Here is a 25,343-nt window from a genome sequence, read left to right as displayed (position 1 = left end):
GCACCCCCATGTTCATAGCAGCCCTGTCAACAATAGTCGAAGTATGGAAAGAGCCCAAATGTCTGTCGATGGATGAATGGATAAAGAAGATGTGGTGTATATATATATACAATGGAGTATTACTCTGCAATCAAAAAGAATGAAATCTTGCCATTTGCAACTACGTAGAGGGTATTATGCTAAGTGAAATTAGTCAGAGAAAGACAAAAATCCTATGACTTCACTCATATGAGGACTTTAAGAGACAAAACAGATGAGCATAAGGGAAGGGAAACAAAAATAATATAAAAACAGGCAGGGGGACAAAACAGAAGAGATTCATAAATATAGAGAACAAACTGAGGGTTACTGGAGGGGTTGTGGGAGGGGGGATGGGCTAAATGGGTAAGGGGCATTAAGGAATCTACTCCTGAAATCACTGTTGCACTATATGCTAACAAATTTGGATGTAATTTAAAAAAATAAAAAATAAAATTAAAACAAAACAAAACAAAAAGAAATGTATTTTATAGAAATAAAAGCACTAGTATATAACAATCTAAAAAAAAATTTTGGTGCTTAAAAGTATAAGGAAAGATTCGCTGGCACAGGGGTGGCAAAGCTCCCCAATTCCCAAAGTTTCCCATATTCCCAATTTGAGTATTATTATGTGACTTTAGCAAATTCTGACCTATATGCACCTGGAAATTCATACCACTCCTGTATTATAAGAGTTTCTGGTCAGTATCACATATATGTCATTAAAATGCAAAGCTCGATGCTTCCCCAAATGCTAGAACAAGGTATTTTTGCAGGGCCACAGCACAGGCCTCTGCAGTTGTACTGTTGAAGTGGTTAAATTGGCGAAGCCAGACAATAGCCAGAATTTCACTTGTGCCGAGCAGCAAAGCCTGTTTGTTTCATTAGAGGAAGCTGCTACTGATTCATAAACAATAGGGATTTTCTCTAATAGAAGTGCATCTGGTGGCCACAGGAGATCATCTTTCAACCCCTCTAATGAGTTCAAAAGCTGTCATAACATTTTATGATGATTTGGGCTTAATTGTAACTGTTGTATTAGCCTGTTGTGTAGCATATAGAAATCCACACCTAGTTAATACTTTTATTTATTGGCCTCGGTTTCCTTTTTCTTTTATTTATCCTGTCTTCTTTTGTGGTATTACTACTACTCACTACTCACCCAAGCTGGAAAACTGGGGTTATCCTGACTCCTTACAATCTCTACTCGACACATTCCCAAATGTATCTCTTCTCCGTTGCTATCACCTCTTGCCTTGGCTCAGGCTCTCATCTTTTCTTTCCTGGACCAATTCAACAGCCACCAGCTGGGGCATCCTCTCCAAAGGCTTTTCTGCTCAAGCTCATTCTCCACACAATCGAGCATCTTCTGTTTAAACCCAAGACCAGGCTCTACCATTAAAAACCTTTCAGGGGTCTTCCTTGTTCATGGTCCGCTTTGTCCCCATCTCAGTCAGGACCTCCAGCAGCAGTGAACTTGAATTTTGGCTGTTTCCTCCACCTCAGCCTTTTGCTCAAGCTATCCCCTTTGTCCTAATGTCCTCTCTGTCCACCCCGTCCTCCATTCCCCCATTCCTTACCTAGATGCTCACCATTCTTTGAAATGCAGTTCAGATGTCACTTCCTCCAAGAAGCCCTGTCTCACCACATGTGAGCCCTCACCTTCTGTCCCAGGCTTTGGCAGATGATGTTCCTCTCTTGTGCATTAGTACACTAGCAGCTTTCTTCAGAAAAGCAAAAATACTCTCAGGATTTCTTTCAGTTAGCAAAAACAGGTACTATTGTAGGTCTTTTGTAAAAGCAAATGTGAACTAACATGAACTTTCAGAAACCGGAAAGGCTCTTCCCTTTATGCCATTTCAGATTACAAAAGGTTCCATAGAGGGGCATCTGGGTGGCTCGGTCCATTAAGTGACCAACTCTAGATTTCTGCTCAGGTCGTGATCTCATGGTTCATGGGATTGAGCCCCATGTCAGGCTCTGCACTAACAGTGCAGAGCCTGGTAGAAATTCTCTCTCTCTGCCCCCCTCTCTCTGCCTCTCCTCTGCTTGTGCTCTCACTCACTCTCAATAAATAAATAAATAAATAAATAAATACTTAAAAAAAAAAGGTTTCTATAGGACTGCTCTGCCTTTGGATATTAAGGAAACCTGTGTTTACTAAACATCTTACTGTAATAATCATTGACCTTACTACATTTTATCATAACTCTCTGTTGATGTGTCCGTTGTCCTCCTATAGAATGTTAACTCATGCTGTTAGAAGTAGGATAGAAAAAGGTCAACAGGCAGATAGTAAAATACACAAGAGACATGACCAGAAGGGTCATAGAAAAGAATGCAAATGACTCTCAAACATATGAAAAGGTGTTCAATCTTGATAATAATGAGAGAAATATAAATTACTATGTTACCGTTACTTATCTGTCATAAATCCAAAAGCCTGACAACATACTCTGTGGGTGAGGCTATATGGAATAGGCATTCTCACACATTGCTGTTGGAATACAACTTGGTACAATCATTATGGGGGGACATTTGGCAATATCAAACAAATTTACATATGCTTTTATCCTTTGGTCACACTTCTAAGAATATATCCCAAAGGTGTTCTGCAAAATATATGAGAAGATGTATGTAGAGAGCTATACTCTGTAGCACTTTTTATAACAACAAAATATTGGAAACAGCCCATATAACAATAGAAGACTGGCTGGATAAATTATGGTAAATATATACAATAGAGTATTTTGAGGCTGTCCAAAAATAAGAAATATCTTTACATAATTCCATAAAGTAATTGCCAGATGTGTTCAGTGACAAAAGCAAGGTGGAAAACGTGTTCAGTTGACTACCGTTTTTCTGAGAAAGGGGAGGACAGTATATATTTACTTATAGTTTTTAAAAGTTTTCCTAGGGCACCTGGGAGGCTCAGTTGGTTAAGTGCCCAACTCAATTTTGGCTCAGGTACATGATCTCATGATTCATGAGATTGAGCCACATGTAGGGCTCTGTGCTGACAGCAAGAAGCCTGCTTGGGATTCTCTCTCTCCCTCTCTCCCTGCCCTTCCCCACCTCTTGCTAGCATGCACTTAACCGACTGAGCCACCCAGGTGCCCCCATTTGTAACAGTTTCTAAGATGAAGGGGAAGACTGTATTTCCCTTCATGGGTTAATGGGAGGTCGTCAGCCCAAAGCCAAGATCTCCTTTATTTTCTGCTCATTTTACTAAGGAATTACTTTTCCTCATCTAGCTTCTTCCTTCCTTTCTCTTCCCAGCACCACAAAACCCACGAGCCCAAGGAGCAGGTTCCTATCTTCCACTAGTAGGTTTCCAATACAGACAGCTTGGAAAATGACAGGTCTAAAGACACAGATAGGGAATTTTCTGAGAGAAGCTTTCAGCTAGGGATAGAGAGCCCTGGCTGTAATAACCAGAACTAGGCAACTTAAGAAAAAGTAGAAAACTTCTGAAACTGCAGAGGGCCACTATAGAGGGCACAAAGATGCAGCGCAGGTCAAGATCAAAGAAAATGACACCAAAGAAGATCAGTAGCAAAACAAACACCGACTCTTGTTGCCTACACAAGGGAAAAAGGATCATTTTCTGTTTAGAAGGGTTGAGCGGTTACAATGAGGGACATTCCTGTATAACATATACGTACACCTATGCTGTCTGGTCCTCACACATCAGGTTCTCTGGAAGTTGGCGGGGGGGTGGGGCAAGATGGTTCTTTGGGACCTACACCTGTGAACAGAAGGAGATAGAAACATGATTGGGCAGAGGGAGAAGTTGAACTGTGATGAGGGCTCAACAAATTTTAGTCCATCACGTAAAAAAAATTGTTTTGTGGCAGACAGCAGTGATTGGCTATTATACTCCCACCTCACTTAGTCACCTGACACAGGCTGCCCAGGAAAGGGCTCAACTCCCAACAGAAGGGGCAGTTGTCTGCAGCTAAAGCAAACCCTGAAGGAGCTGTCAGCCGGAGACTGTCTGCTGACTGCATTTCCTGCAACTAGAAAACAAGCCCTTCCTTGAAGGGGAATCTGGGTGGCACATCTCTCTGCCTACCATGCTACCAAACCTCTTCATAGTTCATAAAGACTCTTTGTACTTTTAAAAATTTTTTTTAAGTTTATTTATTCATTTGGAGAGAGAAAGAGCACAAGCAGGTAAGGGGCAGAGAGAAGGAGAGACAGAATCCCAAGCAGGCTCTATGCCATCAGTGCAGAGAACCTGACGTGGGGCTTGAACTCACAAACTGTGAGATCATGACCTAAGCCAAGATCAAGAGTCAGACACTTAACCAAGTGCACCACCCAAGTGCTCCAAGACTCTTTATATTTTAATTTTTTTCGAAGACAAACAAAAGGTACTACATTTAGTAAAGAACCTCATATATTTAGTGTTGAATTTGAAATTACCATTAGAATTTCTATTCCACGGATTATCAGGTTGATGGTCATTATATTTCTGGGCAGGCTGAAATTAGCTGTTCATTCACTTATTCACCCCACAAACGTTTATTAAGTATCAGTTGCATCGAAGTGTCTGGAAATTGAAAGATGAATAAAGATGCTTTTCCCATGAACTCTTGGGAATTAGATTCTAGTGGGGTGGCAGATAATTAAATAGACAGGACAAATGGTAAGAGTTTAAAAGACAGGTATAAGCAATACGCTATAGAAGTTTAAGGGTCATGAAGGAGAAAATACTCAGCTATGTCTGTAGGCATCCTCCTGGGAGAGGACAGGTGGCTTCTGGCTCTCAGATGACAAGAAATATTTGCATAGGAACATTATAGGAAGAATGAATTGTATGTGTAAAGACTCACAAGAATGAAAGAGCATCACATGTTATGGGAACCGTAAATACACTGATATGACCAAGGCACATATTGTAAGTATCGGAATTGGGGCTGGGAAGATACATAGACATAGATACAGATATAATTGTTCATTCATTAATATAATTTTATATTGTAATTTATCTAGCCAGTGTTTCTGAAATACTTTTTTTTTAATTTTTTTTTTTTTAACGTTTATTTATTTTTGAGACAGAGAGAGACAGAGCATGAACGGGGGAGGGTCAGAGAGAGGGAGACACAGAATCTGAAATAGGCTCCAGGCTCTGAGCTGTCAGCACAGAGCCCGACACGGGGCTCGAACTCACAGACCGCGAGATCATGACCTGAGCCGAGGTCGGCCGCTCAACCGACTGAGCCACCCAGGCACCCCATGAAATACGTTTAATCATGATTTGTGGTTTTTGCCTATTGTTTTGTTTGCAATAACACTCCTCTGCAGGACATTCTTTGGGAAATATTGAATGAAGTCTTGATTGAGCCTGCCAGGTTATCTGTGACATAAGTCTATTCTAGATCTAGTACCTGAACAGGTCTGTTCTGACTTGATACTGACAGATTTAAAAAATATATTATTAGCTACAGTTTCTGGGAATGTTACGACGGTATCCATCTCTCCTTGGATACTGGAATACAGAACTTTGTTAGAAGGAACACCATATCTCCCTGTTGTAAAGAGTCCTTGACAACCACCCAGTTCGTGGCAGAGACAGGGAGAACAGAGACTGCAGAGTCTTTGACTCTTTCTGGGGCTAACACCTGAGCCATGGCGTCTGTATCATTTCGAGACCCAGTATCTTCCACAGTGGGAAAACGGATGATTGTTACAGGTAAAGAGTTTTTGTGTATGCTTTCACAAGGAAATCTACACTTTCTTTATCCCTCACCTCTATGATGCTCAGATATGATACTCATGTAATGGATGGAAGAATGGAATAATCACATATGTTTATTTTATACAATACTGCTACTCTTACGCACACAGTGTGGGCATCAACACCATGCAGCCATCAACAGATCGGCGACATCCCAGTTTTCACTGTATCTAAGCTAACTTTCACAAAGGAACATTTTTATATCATAAAGTTTATGTTTCTTTAATGGGAACTACTTCGATGTTAACAAAAAGTATACGTTTGATCAAATTTTAATTATTACTGATTTAACCTTTTTGTGTTTTTAGAAGTTTGACGTATTTGGTTAATAAGCATTTTGCAAAATGCACATTAAACCCCAGAACAATTGTTGGCTTGCATTTTCCTTCAACTTGCTTTAAATGATTTGAATGGTGTTTCTGTGTGGAATTACAATAACATGTAATTAAATAGAATACTGTATGACTAATTGTGATAAGTCTGCAAGAAATAAACTAAATTTCGTCTTATTTCCTTCATAATTTGAAGTCATGAGCATATTTTATAAGCTTCTCCCCTTGCCTATCTATGAAGTTCCACTTGAATCATGGGAAAGCTGGCCCCACCTATTTGCTGTCCATGTACGATTCCAGTATACATGTATACAAGTATCAGCACTGGAAACCTGTACCCCATGAGAACAAACTTTATCAACTAGAGTACAATGCCTCCTTGCAGTACCTCTTGCCTTTAAACTTAAAGACTCTAGTCATTTCCTAAGTTACTTAGGTGAACATCTTTTCCCTCCATCTCCTTCAGTTAGACTCTCTTGTCACAGTCTGAACTCCTTCCTGGAACCCCCCCCCCCCACTTCTTAAATTATTTTTAAAAAAATTTGTATGCATCAAAATTTGCTCTTTGTGCTGTAAAGTCTATTGACAAATTCATAAGGCCATGTACCCACCATCAGAGTACCATACAGAATAGTTTGACCCCTCTAACAATCACTTGAACGTCACCTATTCATTTCTTCATTTGCTCTCCCCGAGCTCCTAGCAACCATTGATCTTTTCACTGTGTCTATAGTTTTGCCTTTTCCTGAATGTCATAGAGCTGGAATCATACAACATCTAGCCTTGTCAGATTGGCTTCTTTCACTTGCCAATACGCGTTAAGCTTCCTTCATGACTTTTCATGGCTTGATGGTTCATTTCTTTTTAGAAATATTCCATCATGTGGGTATCTCATCATTTACCTATTCATCTATTGAAGGACACCTCGGTTGCTTTCAGTTATTAGCAACTCTGAAAAAAAGTCTCTACAAACATTTGTGTGCTGGCCCAAGTGTGGATATGTTTTCAAATCAGTCTGGTAAATACCTAGGAATATGATTGCTGAGTCGTATGGTAAGTCTGTGGGTAGCTTTGTAAGAAACTGCCCAACTGTCTTCCCAGGCAGCTGTGTCGTTTGCGTTTCCACCAGCAATGGGTGAGCATTGCCTGTTGCTGCGGCATCCTTGCTAGCATTTGGTTTTGTTTATTTGTTTTGTTTTGTGTTTTACTTTAAGCCATTCTAATAGGTATGTAGTTACATCTCACTGCTGTTTTCATTCAAAATTCCTTAATGACTAATGTTTATGGACTTGTTTGCCATCTGTATATCTTCCTTGGTGAGATGTCTGTTCATGTTGGCCTATTTTGTAATTGGGTGTTTGTTTTCTTATCGTTGAGTTTTAAAGTTCTGTATATATTTTGGATACAAGTCCTCTATCAGATAAGTGTTTTGCAAATGCGCAAATGTCTTCTTCCCAATCTGTGACTTGTCTTTTCATTTTCTTAGCACAGTCTTTTTCATATAGAGGAATTTTTGGGGGTTTTTTAATGTTTATTTTTGAGAGAGAAAGAGAAACAGAGTGTGAATGGGGAAGGTGCAGAGAGGGAGACACAGAATTCGAAGCAGGCTCCAGGCTCTGAGCTGTCAGCACAGAGCTCCACGCGGGGCTTGAACTCACGAACCACAAGATCATGACCTGAGCTGAAGTCAGACACTAAACTGACTAAGCCACCCAGGCGCCCCCTCATGGATTACACTTCTGATGTTGTATCTAAAAACTCTTCACCAAACCCAAGATCACCTAGATTTTTCTTCTCTTTTTTTTTTTTTTTTTCTAAAAATGTTACCCTTACGTGTTTTCAGTTAGATCAATGATTTGTTTTGAGGTGATTTTTCTGTTTCTTAAACTTTTCATTGAACATCAGCCAATAAATTTCCTCTTTTCCTTAAGCCAGTTTGGGTTAGGTTTTCTGTCACTTGCAACTGTTTTTCTTCACTGATAACTTAAAATTTCTTCTAATTTATGTCAGTGTATACTTAGTGTCATGTATTTACATAGTTCCAAGTTGTCATCTTCGAGAGATTTCAGTATATTGATATAGAATAATTAACTTCACATTTTCCTGTATTTTATATTTAATTTCCAGATTTTCACTGTTATAATAAAGCTGCATGAATACTTTTGCATAAGTTATTTTTCTCTTTCTGTTATTTTCTTGTGGTATATTTACAAAGAATGGAATTAGCAGGTGAGAGATAAAGGAAGACTCCATTATTCTACAAGATGATTCAGTGTGTATTTACTTAGTGTACTTTGACTGGTTACCTAATTTGACCACTCCATCAACTTTTATATTTCTATCAAATTTTAATATTTGTCTTTCAAAATACATTTTGAAACTAATTTTTTTAAGTTTTCAAAGTTATCAAAAACATATGGATTTTTGGCAAATCCATACTTGGCAAATTAAGTTTTAAGTTTAATATTTAGAGGGAGAGAGACCACATGCACAAGCAAGGGTGGGGCAGAGAGAGAGGGAGAGAGAGCATCTCAAGCAGGCTTCAGTGTGCTGACAGCACAGAGCCAGACATGGGGTTCCATCTCACAGTCCATGAGATCATGACCTGAGCCAAAATTGAGAGTCAGGCACTGAACTGACTGAGCCATCCAGGTGCCCCAAAACTAAATTTTTAGCATAATGCTCTGAAATTAAATTTAACAAATGTAAACTGAATCCCTATTCAATCTTAAAAACTTGTCCAGGAGGGGTGCCTGGCTGGCTTAGTCAGAAAAAGAAGCATTTGGAACTCTTGATCTAAGGGTCATGAGTTTGAGCCCCATGTTGGGCACAGAGATTACTAAAAAAAATTAACAAATAAAATAAATAATTTGGGGCTCCTGGCTGGTTTCGTTTGTGGAGGTTGTGACTCTTGATCTTGGGGTTGTGAGTTCTAGCCCCATGTGGGGTGTGGAGATTGCTTAAAAATAAAATCTTAAAAAAAAAAATAAGTAAATAAAAATAAAAACTTGCCCAGGAACTTTGGAGTTTACAAAAATGAACATGAATAAGATGTTCTTTTTCTTCTAGAAGCTTATAATCTGTTACTATGTTTAAAATATTACAGGTTATGCTGTTATCCTATTTGTATAATGTAAATACCCATCATAGCATAGTGTGGTATTAAAAGGAAACACAAATTTAATTCCAAAGCCTTAAGAAATAATGTAAAAGATGTAGAAAAGGAGGAAAATTATATTACACTGCACCCCACAAACTAAACCATACATTTTTTGTTTTTCTTGTTCATTTCTTTTCTTTTTAAATATCATAATTAGCATAAATTACCTCCTACATTATAGGTGGATTTAGAATGTATTTAGTTTGCATTTAATAAAGGGATAGAGAATCTCTTTGAAAAAAATGTCAGTGAGTTCAGCTTTTAAACTTTAAAAAAAGGTTGACATGTAACTGTTAAAAACAAAACAGGCTCAAAATGGAGTTACTCATGCTAAGCCTCACCTTACCAAACTGAGACTTGGTTCAAATAGCATAGGTTCTCTCAGAAATGGGTCTTACTTACACCAGCCTATGAGGCTAGCCTGATCAGCACTAGTTAGATTATCTGCCTGATAGATGCCTGCAATCCCCTAAAGGAAAGTAACCCTGTAATAACCAATCCGCTTTTTGCCTAGTATAATTTCCTTGTTCTTGCTTCGTGCGTATAAAAGTCTTCTTGTTTTGCACAGCTCCTGGAGCTCCTTTCCATCTGCTAGACTGGTTCCAGACAATTCATGAATCACTGAGCAAAGCCAATAAGATCTTTAACATTTGCTCCATTGAATTTTGTTTTGTAGTAACACATACTCCAGAAAGTACACTAATCCAGTATTCAGCTTGATAACATTTCATGAAGTGAACACTGTGCCTATGTATTTACTTCTTACATCAAGATAGCCAACATTTTCATCACCCTAAAAAGTTGCTTAATGATCTTTCCCAGTCAATCCCCCCAAAGTCAAACAATGTTCTGCTTTCAATAATCCATATGTTTTTTGATAACTGTGAGTTTAATCTGATAGGGCAAATTAATTACTTATACTTTTTTTTTTTTCAACGTTTTTTATTTATTTTTGGGAGAGAGAGAGACAGAGCATGAACGGGGGAGGGGCAGAGAGAGAGGGAGACACAGAATCGGAAACAGGCTCCAGGCTCCCAGCCATCAGCCCAGAGCCTGACGCGGGGCTCGAACTCACGGACCGCGAGATCGTGACCTGGCTGAAGTTGGACGCTTAACCGACTGCGCCACCCAGGCGCCCCAATTACTTATACTTTTAAGACATTTTGTTTGTGGGCTTATTCTACCATAAAGGATTCACTAGCAGGGGTGCCTGGGTGGCTCAGTCAGTTGAATGTCCGATTCAGCTCGGGTCATGATTCACAGTTCGTGAGTTCGAGCCCCGCATCGGGCTCTGTGCTGACAGCTCAGAGCCTGGAGCCTGCTTCCGATTCTGTGTCTCCGTCTTTCTCTGTCCCTCTCCCCCCATGCTCTGTCTCTTTCTCTCAAAAATAAATAAACATTTAAAAAATTGTTTTAAAAAAAAGGATTCGTTAGCAATTTGTTAAGTTCTAAGACATAGTGAGGAGATTTGTAAAGGTGTGATTTTTGCATTACAGAGATCTTATATGAAAACTAATATCACAAACAAAACTATGAAGAGATTTTAAAAATATTTTAGAGCATGGTTATATATCTTTAAAACATCTGTTTACAAAATAACAGGTTGACTGGTTCTAGGTCCTATGAGGTTTTAAAATTTAATTACATTTATTTAAAAATACATTCTTTAAATTGAAGACAACACAAACAAATGGAAAGATAATCCATGCTTGTGGACTGGAAGAACAAATATTGCTAAACTGTCCATATCCAAAGAAAGCTATAGATTTGATACAATCTCTACCAAAATACCAACAGCATTTTTTCATAGAACTAGAACAAATAATCTTAAAATGTATATGGACACAAAAGACACTGAATAGCCAAAGCAATCTTGAAAATGCAGAACAAAACTGGATGTATCAAAATCCTAGATTTCAAGGTATACTACAAAGCTGTAGCAATCAAAACAGTATGGTACTGGCACAAAAATAGACACATAGATGAATGGAACAGAATAGAGAGCCCAGAACTTAACCCGTGATTATATAGTCAAATCATCTTTGATAAAGGAGGCAATAATGGGCAATGGTAAAAGGACAGTCTCTTCAACAAATGGTGTTGGGAAAATTGGATAGGTCCATGCAAAATAAGGAAACTGGGCCACTTTCTTATACCATACACAAAATGGATTAAGGACATGAAACCATAAAAATCATAGAAGAGACACAGGCAATAATCTTTCTGACATCAGACATAGCAACATTTTTCTAGCTATGTCTCCTGAGGCAAAAGAAACAAAAGCAAAAATAAACTGTTGGAACTATATCAAAGTAAAAAACTTCTGCACAGTCAAAGGAAACAATCAACAAAACTAAAAGAAAACCTACTGAGGGTGCCTGGGTGGCTCAGTCATTAAGCATCTGACTTCAAGTCAGGTCATGATCTCATGGTTCATGGGTTCATGAGTTTGAGTCCCACATTGGATGAACATGAGCCCCACTTCAGGTAAAACACAAGCCCTGCTTCAGGTGAGCCCTGCTTCTCTCTCTTTCTCTTTCTCTCTCCCCCTCATAGGAATCTCTCTCTCTTTGCCCCTTGCTCACTTGCACCCTCTCTCCTTCTCTCAAAAGAAGAAGAAGAAGAAGAAGAAGAAGAAAAGAAAAGTGTACTGAATCAGAGAAGATATTTGCAAATGACATATCCAAAAAAAAGGTTAATATCCAAAATACATAAAGAACATATACAACTCAACACCAAAATCATGATCATGATCATCATCATCATCATCTTCATCATTATTTATTTAAAAGTGGGCAGAAGACATGAACAGACATTTCTCCAAAGAAGACATACAGATGGCCAACAGACACATGAAAAGATGCTCAACATCACTCATGTTGAAATGCAAATTAAAAGTACAATGAACTATCACGTCATATCTTTCAGAATGGCTAAATCACAAGAAACATAAGAAACAAGAAGTGTTGGTGAGGATGTGGAGAAAAAGGAACACTTGTGCACTGTTGGTGGGAATGCAAACCAGTGCAGCCATTGTGGAAAATAGTATGGGGGTTCCTCAAAAATTTTAAATGGAACTACCCTATGATCCAGTCATCACAATACAATTTGCTCAAAGAATATGAAAACACTAGTTTAAAATGACATATGTGCCCCTATATTTATTGCAGCATTATTTACAATAGCCAAATTATGGAAGCAGCCCAATGTCCATCAATAAATGAATGGATAAAGAAGATGTGGTACACACACACACACACACAGACACACACACACACACACACACACACACACACAGAGCAATATTACTCAGCCATAAAAAAGAATGAACTCTTGCCATTTGCAACATCATAGATGGATCGAGAGAGTATATAATGCTAAGTAAAATAAGTCAGTCAGAGGGGCGCCTGGGTGGCTCAGATCATGATCTCGCGGTCCGTGAGTTCAAACCCCATGTTGGGCTCTGTGCTGACAGCTCAGAGCCTGGAGCCTGTTTCAGATTCTGTGTCTCCCTCTCTCTGACCCTCCCCTGTTCATGCTCTGTCTCTCCCTGTCTCAAAAATAAATAAAACGTTAAAAAAAATAAGTCAGTCAGAGAAAAATAAATATCATATGATTTCACTCATATGTGGAATTTAAGAAATAAAACAAACAGGAGACAAAGCAAGAATTTCCCTTTCTTTCTTTCTTTTTCTTTCTTTCTTTCTTTCTTTCTTTCTTTCTTTCTTTCTTTCTTCTTTTTAATTTTATTCTTTAAATTTATATCCAAATCAGTTAGCATATAGTGCAACAGTGATTTCAGGAGTAGATTCCTTAATGCTCCTTACCCATTTAGCCCATCCCCCCCTCCCATATCCCCTCCAGTAACCAAGAAACAGATTCTTAACTATGGAGAACAAACAGATGGTTACCAGAGGGGAGGTGGGTGGGGGCTGGGTGAAATAGGTGATGGGGATTACGAGTTCATTTATCACAATGAGCACTGAGTAACGTATAGAATTGTTGAATCACTATATCGTGCACCTGAAATAATATAACACTGTGTATTAACTATACTGGAATTAAAATTTAAAAAAAGAAAAGAAAAGAAATACATTCCTTCATTCAAACTCTTTCATGAATTCCCACTTGGTTCAAATTAAAGAGATAGATGGAATAATTAATATGGGTTATTAAATTAAAAAGGCAGCATAAAAAATGATCTAATTTAACCTATCATTTTTCAGATGGAAATACTGAGGTTCAGAGAGCTAAGCAAGTTGCTTAAGGTCACACAGCCTTGATCAGAAGAATAGAAGTGTTCACTTGCCCCCTATTTATATGGCATATTTATGTGCATTATATCCAGATTACTGACTGAATAAAAAATTGATGTATTTAGTCAGATATCATATACCTACTAGAAAATCTGCTCCTGTAAATCAGGAATATTGTAGAATCCTACCATATAAAGGAATGATCACAGCATGGGAGTTCTGTTAGAAATATATTAGAATTGGAAATACTCTTAAGGAAATGGCCAAAACCCAATATGATGAATGAAACTATAAGTGGTAGAAGTACATAAATGTGTCTGTAATTTTGAAAAGCACTGCTCCATTAGCCTGGGTTTCAGACCCATTTATTCATCTCATTTTTTGCCCTGGGAAACTGTCACACTAATAGTTATGTCTCAAATTCAATTACTTTAAAAATAGAAAATGACTCTTCACACTGAACTGCCACTGGTTTCCTACTTGAAGAGAGAATAAAATTGTCCTACAGCAAATTCACCTGATGCCTCATCACTATAATTCATGAAGCAAATATTTTACATTTTTGAAAACTAATTCATGACAAAAGCTTATACATTTTAATGGTACTGACACATTCGGTTGGCTAATCTGCGTTTTATTCTGTAGACACAATATATGATTTGCCTGAATCGAAATTTATCTCTAAGGGACAGCAGTTCCAAATCAATCCTAACTTGCTGGTCATCTAAATCATCACTGATGTAATTTGTGAGAAAACAAAAACAAAAATAAAAACAAAGAAATCCAAAACATCAGTTACTGCTTTCACTTTGAAAAGCAGGACAAGCTTTGTCTCATATTCTGTTTTTTGTTTGTTTGTTTGTTTGTTTGTTATTTTGGGTTGTTTTGAAGAACAATAAACACTTTTATTATATGAACCCAAATGGGAAGGAGTAGGATTTATTTGCCTTTCTAGGCTTTCATTTAATTTTCCAAAGTTGATCCTTTGTAGGTTACATTAATATCATTAAAAAAAATTTTTTTAATGTGTATTTATTTTTGAGAGAGAGAGACAGAGACAGAGTGTGAGGAGGGGAGGGGCAGAGAGAGAGGGAGACACAGAATCTGAAGCAGGCTCCAGGCTCCTAGTCGTCAGCACAGAGCCTGATGTGGGGCTTGAAATCATGGGCCGCGAGATCATGATCTGAGCCAAAGTCGGACACTTAACTGACTGAGCTAGCCAGGCGCCCCATAATATCATTTCTTTAAATCAGGGACGAATGCTCAGGATGAAGCAAGAAAAGTTTTTTGTTGTGGGATCAGGGTTTGAAAAAATGGATGTTTCTGTTAAAGCTTAGCTGATTGTTCACTGTAAGCTGGGCACCATGCTACCTACTAGGAAATAGATACACATGAACCTCTTGCTTCAAGAGGCAAAGACTAGCAAACTGAGGCATCATCGTGGCTTTTTTTCTTAACCTAACTTTAAGGATAATTGTACCTATTTCCAAAGGCTTGTTAGGATGATTTAGTGGAATGAAAGTGGCCTTTATATAACATGAATTCAATTAACTTTTTAAACTTTTTTTTCTTAAGAAGCTACTAAAAAAAAAAGCTATCTTTTTCTTGAGAAGATGAGTAGAGGAGGGAGGGACTGGGGAGAGGACACGAGAATCCCTCTAAAATCTCATTTTGTCTTAAGAAGCCAGCCAAGTACACTCTATTTCCCAAAGTCTGAAGCCATAAGCAGATTTGTAATGGGTATAAAGAGAAATAATTTAAGATTATCTAAGTCGGTGGTTTTAAAACGTTACATATGAATCACCTGGAGAGTAGTCTTGTGAAAATGCAAAGTTCTGGGCTGGGCATTTCTACCCAGCTCTCAGGTGAGGCCCATGCTGCTGGGCCAGGGACCACACTTTGAGTAACACGGATCTAAACTTTTCTGGCTCTACCACTTACTTACTGTTGTACTCTGGACCATGTATTTACCACTCTGTGCCTCAGTGATACCATCTGTAAGAGGGCGATAATAATATCTACTTTGTGGGGTTGCTGAGAGTTTTAAGTGAGTTAATGCACATCGAGTACTTAGAACAGTGCCTAGCATGTGGTAAGCTCCTATATGTGTTACGACTGTCCACGAATACAGATCACTAGCAATGTAACAAAACTGCTTGCTACTGTGCCCAGAAGATGAAGTTATTTATGACACTAATAATTACAGCTCTCACAAAATATATTTTTTAACCTGCCGACTGTTTGCCTTTTGGATTTTCTTATAGATCTGGTCTAAATCATACTAAAGGAGACAAGTGCCATTAAAAAGATGTTATGGTGGGGGCGCCTGGGTGGCTCAGTCGGTTAAGCGTCCAACTTCAGCTCATGATCTCATGGTTTGTGAGGTCGGGCTCTGTGCTGACAGCTCAGAGCCTGGAGCCTGTTTCAGATTCCGTCTCCCTCTCTCTCTGCCCCTCCCCCGTTCACACTCTGTCAATAACAAACGTTAAAAAAAATTATATATATAAAAAAAAGATGTGGTGGTGGAATGGCAAATTTTGGAATACTACATAGAAACCTCATTATTTTATGTAATCTTGGTTGGTGAAAACTATATGTCATTCTGTACAGTCAGAAAGGGTAGAAAGATCTCCTTAGGGTACACTGGGTGGATCGTCTTTTCCTACAGGCAACCCGCTTTGACTGTGTAGATGGAGTCCACTTCTCTTTCCTTCCTCCCTCTCCTGCAAGAGGAGGGGTAATGCATGCTGAAATCCGGCAAGAAAGCACTTTACCCTGACACCTGCTGTGTACAATCCTAGTCCATTTCATTCACAGCAAGTGATAAAGGATAAAGTGCCTCACTGTCTTGCTAACCCCAGTTGCCAGCAATTATCTCCGAAAAGGTAGGACCTTTCCAAGCGCCAATTAAAAGGCGCCTTTGACCACAGACATCATCTTTTAGAAAAATACACTCTAGGGGAAACTCTGAGGCAGATAGAAGATGATCCATGCCTTTAAGAATAACAGTACTGAAAGAGACCTTAAATCATTTATTTGGCCAAATTATTTATTTGGGGCAGCCACTTTCTAAAATAAAAGAAATAATTTCTGAAAAACTACACAATTGCAGAATTGAAGGAGAGGGTCCAAGGTCAGGGATGGAGACTCAATTCCCTGGCACTTGAATTTCTCACATCTCAACTAGACACAATTGAGTACATAAAATTTTGAGCAAGTGACTCCAACATAAGGAAGTTTCAAGGACAACTTCTGCCAAAATGGGTTTTCCTGTAGTCTGTTCATCAAAAGGGATCACAAGCGATCATTTAAGGGGAAGAAATGAGCAGACTGATTGCTCCTGTTCTGTATTAAGTGTTGAACTAGTCAGACATTATGAGGAGTCCTACTACTTCATTTCCAAGCAGAGTGTGATCAGGACTGAGTGTCTCTGTCTGTAGAGGACCTGGGACAGCCTCGGGAAATCTTCTGGTGCAGGAAAGGAAGACCCAATTTACTTCTAAGCCTCGTTCTTGACAGTCAAATGAATTGCCTTGGGAGTGGAGTTTGGGGGACCTGAGGGCAGAGCTAGGAACCCCAAGTGGCCAGAACATCTAGTGTAGTCCCTCCCGAGTGTACTAAACAATGATCAAAACTTACACATACAAAATTAGGGGAGCGAGGTGGCTACTGAAGGAAAAAGAGACACAGTGTGCCATGAAAAGTGAGTCAAATCCAGTTTCTGGGTTCTTTGTCGTATTCTACCACCAGTAATACTAAGGTATCCCTGAGGGGACTCTGAGCTAACCACAATCCCAAATCTAGGGCACTGATTCTCAAAAGGTAATATGCCTAAGAACCACTTATGGAGACTTTTAAGAATGCAGAATACCCAAACTTCTGAGATTTTTCTGGGGCTCTGCATGTTAAACAAACACACCAAGAGTCCATGATACAGGTGGTCCATGTGACTGGGAAACGCAGTAGGGTCTAGGGTGATAGACCTGTTACGTGTTCTGCTCCTGGAAGCTCGCATATGCTCCAATTCTACTCCTCCGTAAGGTCTAACTTGCCCTTAGTCAGAAGAAGATCAGAAGCTGGCTGATCTTGGCTCACTACCATTGATTTTTACAAGTAATTTAAAAGCCCACAATTAACAAAATAAAAGGATGGGAACATTTGTATAATTTGAATCAGTGTGCCTCATATCATTCTGCAAATGATTATATAAGAACAAAATATGCTTTCCAGCCCAATGAATTATGGTGTGGATGACAGGGTAATCAAGAATCTAAGTATTCAAAACTTATGTAAACAAAGCTATCTAAAGTTAAGGGAAGATTAGTGAATAAAGGCTGATAGCAACTGGGTTACATAAATTCTTTGTTCATAGCAAGGAAATAATACCTCCCACATCTCTTTATTTTAGAGATTTCCAGACTCTTTCAAACTTCAGTCTACAAGCTAAACAGCTATTGCCACCCTCTTGGCACACGATGGAAACAGAACAAAGTAGACAAGCTAGTCGTGTGGGCTAAATAAAGAAGATTTAAAACAACAACAACAACAACAACAACAACAACAACAAATGATTCTACAGTCCTAGGAACGGATGTGGCAAATCTCATTCATTTCCTTTTCTGAGGACTGTGTAGCCACTTAGAATATAGGATCCAGTGCTAACCCACACTCCCCTCCTCCATCACTGCCCCTCACAGTGTGTGTGTGTGCCCATGTGCACACACTGGCTCACACGTGCACCCTTGGACATGTGGAAGTGCCCTGCAGAATGTTGGCTCCTCTTGTCTGCAGGGATTAAACAAAACAAAACAAAACAAGACAAAACAACAACAACAACAACAACAACAAAAACCTATCAATTCTAGGTCTCAGGAATACTTTTTTTCCTCAAACCAGGTGTCTTAGACTCCCTTGAAATGGGCCCCCCAAATAAATGATTGCTTATCATTGACCTTGGCATATAATCACCCAGAAAATAAAGATTGAAATGAGCTTGCAATAAATCTCCAATACTGTGATAATTCTACCTCTACTTCTGAGGGAGGAGAGGTGCTATGGAAATATTGTCTGTATGTATGGATTGTTGTGTGTAAGGACTATAAAGTAGGAAGTTACTTACATTAGTCTATATATTGGTCAACAACCTCATTAATCATTGCTTCATAAATAATTTCCCATTGCTACTCACCCAGAACACTCTGAGGCACAAATAGCAGCATGGAGAAGCAGCTCATTCACAAATAGAAAGCCTCAGCCTTCATGAATTTGGGTTTGAGGATCACAGTCTTTCGGGTCCACAGCATCTTGAAATGGCTTTCTCCAATTGGCAGTCACAATTTTAATGGCTTGAAAGATTACCTTGGAAAATTGTGATATTTATTTGCAACATCCAGATTTGATTTGATTTGATTTGGTTTGGTTTTTTTAACGTTTATTTATTTTTGAGACAGAGAGAGACAGAGCATGAACAGGGGAGGGGCAGAGAAAGAGGGAGACACAGAATCTGAAACGGGCTCCAGGCTCTGAGCTGTCAGCACAGAGCCCGACGCGGGGCTCGAACTCAGGGACCGTGAGAGCATGACCTGAGCCGAAGTCGGACGCTTAACCGACTGAGCCACCCAGGCGCCCCCAGATTTTATTTTAAGTAAGACTGTCTCTTGGGGTACCTGGGTGGCTCAGTCGGTTAAGCGTCTGAGGCTCAGATCATGATCTCATGATAGTGAGATGCAGCCTGCCTGAGATTCTCTCTCCCTCTCCCTCTGCCCCTCCCCCACTTGCACGAATGCACGCATACACTCGCTCTCTCTTTCTCTCTCTCAAAAAGAAATCAGACTGTCTTAAACATTATCTCCAAATTTGGATGGGAGTTTGTGCAGTCATTTTTGTGTGATGATGTAACAGACAAAAACTGTACAGTAAATGTTTACTTCACCACTGTGAATCACCTAAAATAATGACAGAGTGCCTCAGTTTAAAATGTTTTGAAGTTGAAAACATACATTTGGAGCTGAGGTCGTGCCCAGAGGAAAATTATGTATTGCACAAAAAGTCAGGACCATTTATTAAAGTAGAGAGTCACAGAAAGTGGGAGAGTGTCATCCCACAGATAAATGGAAAGGAAATGACATCCCACCCTACCTGGCCCAAAGACAGAGCTTCCACGATCAGCGATACTTTAATCTCCTGTCTCCTGCCTTTTCACATCTCAACTAGTCACAATGGAGTAGATAAAATTTTGAGCTAGTGCTCTAATATAAGGCAGCTTCAAAGATAACTTCTGCCATAATGGTTATTCCTGTGGTCTGTTCATCAAAAAGGATCACAAGTATTTGGATCCTCTACTGTCTCCTACCTTCACCAAATGACTGATATGCCTTTAACCTCTGTGTCTACTCCCTCCCCCAATCTCTACTTATTTTTTTCTCTTCTACAATTACAGAGACAAAGAAGAATGAGGAGCAAAAAAACTGCGCATAGATAATCACAAACCATAGTTGGTCTTTGTTTACATTTTTTTAAACAGCTACCAAAGGATATTCAGGGAATCTTGATTAGGGCTTTGAAATTCAGCTCCAGTACAGAGTTGATTTACTGTCTGCCTACCTCCAGCCAGCAAATCCAGCAGGCCAGACGGCTGGTGCCACCTCCTTGTACATTCCCTTTACCTTTTCTCTGGCTTTAGTTTCTCCTGTTGTCCGGAGGGAGACCATCTCTTTCCGGCCACATCAGCATTCTATCCTAGGATGACCAATTGTCCTAATTTACCCCCAAGGGAGGGTTTTCCCAGAACACTGAATTTTCAGTGCTAAAACTCTGGCCAACTTCCCCGACTGCGACACATCTACTTCAACTTCAGATAGAACTCATTATTTGAATTCTGCACAATGCAAGTAAGGGAAGTGTTCGACGTCAGGGTACTAAGCAAGAGTTCCCTCATATATAGGCCATTACTAACTTCCTCCCTTGCAATCAGAATAAGATGAGAAGGTTCAGGCTGTTTCACAGATACCACTATGTAGATGTCCAGTGGTGACCACACTACCACTAGATAGTCTAGACAGTCTGTCTGAATTACTCTCCTGAGCTGGTGGTAGTGGATGGACTATCCATGATGGGTATATCACGGTTTTTCTTGTGACACTGCCATTTTGGGCAGCTCCAGGTGGGGAACCAGGACTTCTGGGACTCACCTTTTTTTCTGGTTCCAGCTTCAAAGGATAGGGAGACGACAAAGTCTTCGCACCAGGGGCAGCCCGGAAGAGCACCTTCTCAAAAAATCTGTAGAAGGAAAGGGTGCATGAGCTGATTCACAAATCCTTGAGAAGTATGCAGTCTAGGTTTCTTTTCTTTTCTTTTTTTTTTTTTAATCACACTATTCATAGCCACTAACTTACAGGTTTGACCAACTGTTCTACCCGAGAGTCATTTTAGATACTGGTTTATCCGTAGACTGGGTCATTAATTATCTCAGCATAAGCAGACAATGCAGAGCAAACACATTGTTGTTCACTCTTTGAGTTCTTTGCCTAGAGTAGATGTGGGTGGAAAGGAGAGGAGTCCTCCACAGTACCTTCTTTCTCTCATCCAAAATTTTTCTAACACTACTTTCTCAATGACTTACATGATTTGTTCACTAATAGAGCACTGCTGAGAGCAACATCCAGGAACAGATTTCAGACCAAGCTTCCACCTGCTCCCTCTGATCTATACTCTATTGGCCCAGCCTCCTCCTCCCTTTAACTCCCTACAGAGCTCTCCAGTGTGGTGGTTAGTTATGTTCATACTCTTTTGGAGGAGACAGAGATTTGCTTTTTAGCAGAAATGGAAACATAAAGATATTGCAGGTGCATTGTGGGAAGCAATGGCAGGGAACCACACAAGTTCAAAGGGAATGTATTTAAACTCCTCCTTCTTCTAGGGACCCAGCTGCTGCTCACCCAGTGTCTCCTTGTGGGGGTCAGGCTGTTGTAAAAAAATAAGAAATTGAGAGCACAATAGGACTTTCCACTTTAGCCTTTTTAACTGACAAATGGGCATGGCATAGCCAGGCTACAACCACAAGGGGTTATTAAAGACAAGATAGGAAGATACAACTGAGATGACAATCGGGAAAGCCTCCCTAAGAGAGAAGGAAAAGAAATTAAAAGAAAAAAAAAAGAATTCCCTCCTCTTTTTTGTTAACTAGAAGATTGGAAACTGGCGGGGTTGGGAGGGGGGGAATATCTATAATTTTTAAATTGTTGCATTTTACACAATAATAACATGAAACAGTACCACCTGATGGAGTAAAGGTAATGTTATTCTGTGATTTGTGAACACTGCAATCAGAACTGGGCTAAAGAGAGTCCTGCTAATTGGCCCATATTTATTGCTTTAATTGTTTCATCTGCTGTAAGAAGTAGCCAGTGTTTGAAGAAAACTATGAGGCTTTTTATATGAACCTATTCATGTCATAATGATCTGATTAATGGAGATTAGCAATGATGTTGGAAATCTGCTTTACATTCCATTTCTTTGACATAGCAGAAAACCTTAACAGATTCCCATCCTCAGATTTCATACGTATTTGACTGTATGCTTACATTTTTTTAAATTACAAATTGTTTCAAATTTGTGTGTTGACTTCATTAATCTATCCACGTCTTGCTCAAAAGCCACATTTTCCCTGACTCTCAATGATCATAACTTCTCTGAATTTCTTTTTCAACAAAAGGCAGCATCACCCAACTTTGGCCTAATTGTTCAGTGTGTAAGACTATATTCTTGGCCAGATTATAAGACCATGGAGAGCCAGACCAACCCTTATCATTTTGCCTCCTCCTCATTTATCAACATAACATTGCACATTTAGTAAACACTTAACTTTTTAATGGCTGTAATCATTAATCAGTATAATTGTACACAGTTCCAGGTGTTTATCTTTGGCCAGCATTTTAATATATGTTATTTGCATATATATAGAAATTACAATGCGCAAAGCATTACAAAAACCTGAATTTCTTTGTTCCAGCTCTCTTCTTTCTAATAGGATAGACTGTTTCTCTTTCCTTTGGGTCTAGCAAAACTTGAAAATTTTGAATCACAATATTGGCAAAGGCATTAAGATAGATACCCAGAAGCCACACTGGAGTTTCTGGCTTTCGCTTTACAAAAGCAACTAAGTGATACTGAAAATTTTCATTTCTAAATGCTTTGCCATACTTGAAAAAAAAATTCTTAAAATTTTAAAAAAATTTTATTTATTTATTTTTGAGAGAGAGAACATGGGCAGGGAAGGAGCAGAGCGACAGAGAGAGAGAGAGAGAGAGAGAGAGAGAGAGAGAATCCCAAGCAGGCTCCACACTGTCATCGCAGAACCCGACATTTGTGCTCAAACTCACAAACTGTGAGATCATGACCTGAGCAGAAATTAAGATTCAGGACACTTAACCAACTATGCCACACAGGTGCCCTTGGAAAAAAATTCTTAATAAATGAAAAACTATTAGCTGTATTTTAAAAGCGGATTTATTCCTGCAACACTGTAATACTATTTCAAAATAGTATTCGCACTCAACTTAGACATTCACACCCAGCTGTTTTACATGAGACATTGGATTTTTCCCTTTCTTCAACAAGGGAATCTTTGTATAACACGCATATCTCATATTTATTCATGTCTTCCACAGATATTTATTGCGTGCCAGGACCCAGGCATTCCCTGCATTTAGATATTGGTTGAGGAAGGGAAAAAGAGACCACAGGCAAAACAAATCTGGGACTTCCCAATTCTGCTAGTTTATACTCAACTAACATCTAACAATATTGTTAAATTATTTACATTCTTGTAGGGCTGGAAGTCCCCAAACTGATTTTCCCGTAATTCAGTAAATATACAAGTTTATTACCATCACTATGATGACAATACATGAAAAAAAATAAGTTGTAATTCATACAAAAATGTACGAGATTCTATGGAAAGGTAGCTGTAGATGATGAAATACCCATCTTATACATTTGAAAAGATAATATAGTAAAAAACATAAAACAAAGAATTGAGACTATTTGCTGATAGGCTGATGGCACATCATGGCACCGTAGTAAGTGTGTGTGTGTGTGTGTGTGTGTGTGTTTAAATGTGTTTCAGGACAGGTCCACCGAGAGTGAGGGCCACTTGGGGTTACATACTAAATATGAATGGTTTAATCCAAGAGTGCTTTTCTCGTTTCTGAAAAAATTATGGTAAAACAAACATATATAAATGGTAGATTTAAAACTTTGAAACATAAAACGGAAAATACTGAAAAACGTACAATTCTGTAGTATTAAGTACATTTTCACTGTTGTGCAGCCATCACCATTATCCATCTTTGCCAGTTTTTCATCTTGCAAAATTGAAATTCTGTACCCATTAAACACTTAACTCTCCATTTCCCCCTCTCCAGTCCCTCGCAGCCACCACTTTACTTTCTGTCTCAATGAATTAGGCTATTTTAATAATCTCATAAGTGGAATCATACAACACTTGTCTTTTTGTGACTGGTTTATTCCACTTGGTATAACGTCAAGGTTATTCCATGTTGTAGCTTGTGTCACAATATCCTTCCTTTTTAAGCCTGAATACTATTACATTGTATGTTATTATGGACTGAATTGTCCCCCCCACTCCCACCCCACTCCAAACCTATATGTTGAAGCTCCAGTCCCTAGTGTGACCTCATTTGGAGTCAGTTTCTTTATGGAGATAAATAAGGTCATAGGGTGGGGCTCTAATCCCCTAGAACTGCCATTCTAGGGGACATCAGAGTGCCTTTTCTGTGATTGTTGAGTTCATAGGAGAACACCGAGAGAAGGGAGCCATCTACAAACCAACGGGAGAGGTCTCACCAGAAACTAACCCTAAAGGCATCTTGGTTTTGGTCTTCTACCCTCCAGCACTGTGAGAAAATAAATTTTGTTTAAGCCATTGGTTTGTTAGGTCCGTAGTGTTTTGTTATGACAGCCCCGCAGACTAACGTATATGTATATACCACACTTTTTATCCATCTGTCCGTCCATCCATCCATCCATCCATCCATGGATGCTTGGGTTGATTTACCTTTTGGCTACTGTGAATAATGTGGCTATGAACATGGGTGTACAAATACCTGTTCCAGTACCTGCTTTCACTTCTTTCGGGTACATAGCCAGAGGTGGAATTGTTCCATCATATTGTAATTCTATGTTTAGTTTTTTGAGTAATCATCACATTATTTTCTCCAGCAGCTGCACCATTTTACATCCCCCCCGCCCACCTGCGTGCAAGGGTTCCAATTGCCTTATATCTCTCATTTTAAAAACATGTAAATAGGATATTTTAGTTACTGTGAGGAAGCTGTGATTACTCAGTAACTGTAGACTTGGCACCATTGACCATCCATTTAAATGTGCAAAGTAATTTGCTTTCCTGTAAGCAGTGATGCAACAGTACACAAGGCCGCTGTTGAGGGGGAGATTCAAAATGAACAAAAATATTTAGTGCCGTGGTGTATCAGCATTACTTCAAAAATTATTTCAAAATTCTGGGGGCGCCTGGGTGGCGCAGTCGGTTAAGCGTCCGACTTCAGCCAGGTCACGATCTCGCGGTCCGTGAGTTCGAGCCCCGCGTCGGGCTCTGGGCTGATGGCTCGGAGCCTGGAGCCTGTTTCCGATTCTGTGTCTCCCTCTCTCTCTGCCCCTCCCCCGTTCATGCTCTGTCTCTCTCTGTCCCAACAATAAATAAATAAAAAAAAAAAAAAAAAAAAAAAAAAATTCTGTGATGTTAGGTTAGCCAGGGTTATTCATGTTAAAAAAGAAAGTCTCCACCCCCTCCTCCT

General features: G+C 39.2%; 1 protein-coding gene across 4 annotated transcripts in view; it reads left to right on the top strand.

The window, feature by feature from the left end:
• The first annotated feature begins 5,554 nt into the window (after positions 1–5,554).
• The window catches only part of CB1H4orf45 (chromosome B1 C4orf45 homolog), a 99,457-nt gene continuing 79,668 nt past the window's right edge, over positions 5,555–25,343 (top strand). For all 4 annotated transcript variants that reach the window (XR_007457924.1, XM_049631250.1, XM_049631249.1 and 1 more), the window contains exon 1: positions 5,555–5,716. Coding sequence is in view for 3 of the 4 variants with exons in the window: in XM_049631250.1 (XP_049487207.1) it covers positions 5,653–5,716 (64 nt within the window). In the remaining variant the exon portion in view is untranslated. The remainder of the gene's footprint in view (positions 5,717–25,343) is intronic.

This window comes from Panthera uncia, chromosome B1 (genome assembly GCF_023721935.1).
Source record: "Panthera uncia isolate 11264 chromosome B1, Puncia_PCG_1.0, whole genome shotgun sequence".
NCBI classification, from domain to species: domain Eukaryota; kingdom Metazoa; phylum Chordata; class Mammalia; order Carnivora; family Felidae; genus Panthera; species Panthera uncia.
The sequence above is the reverse complement of the archived record's forward strand: the minus strand, read 5'-3'. Positions and strand labels throughout refer to the sequence as shown.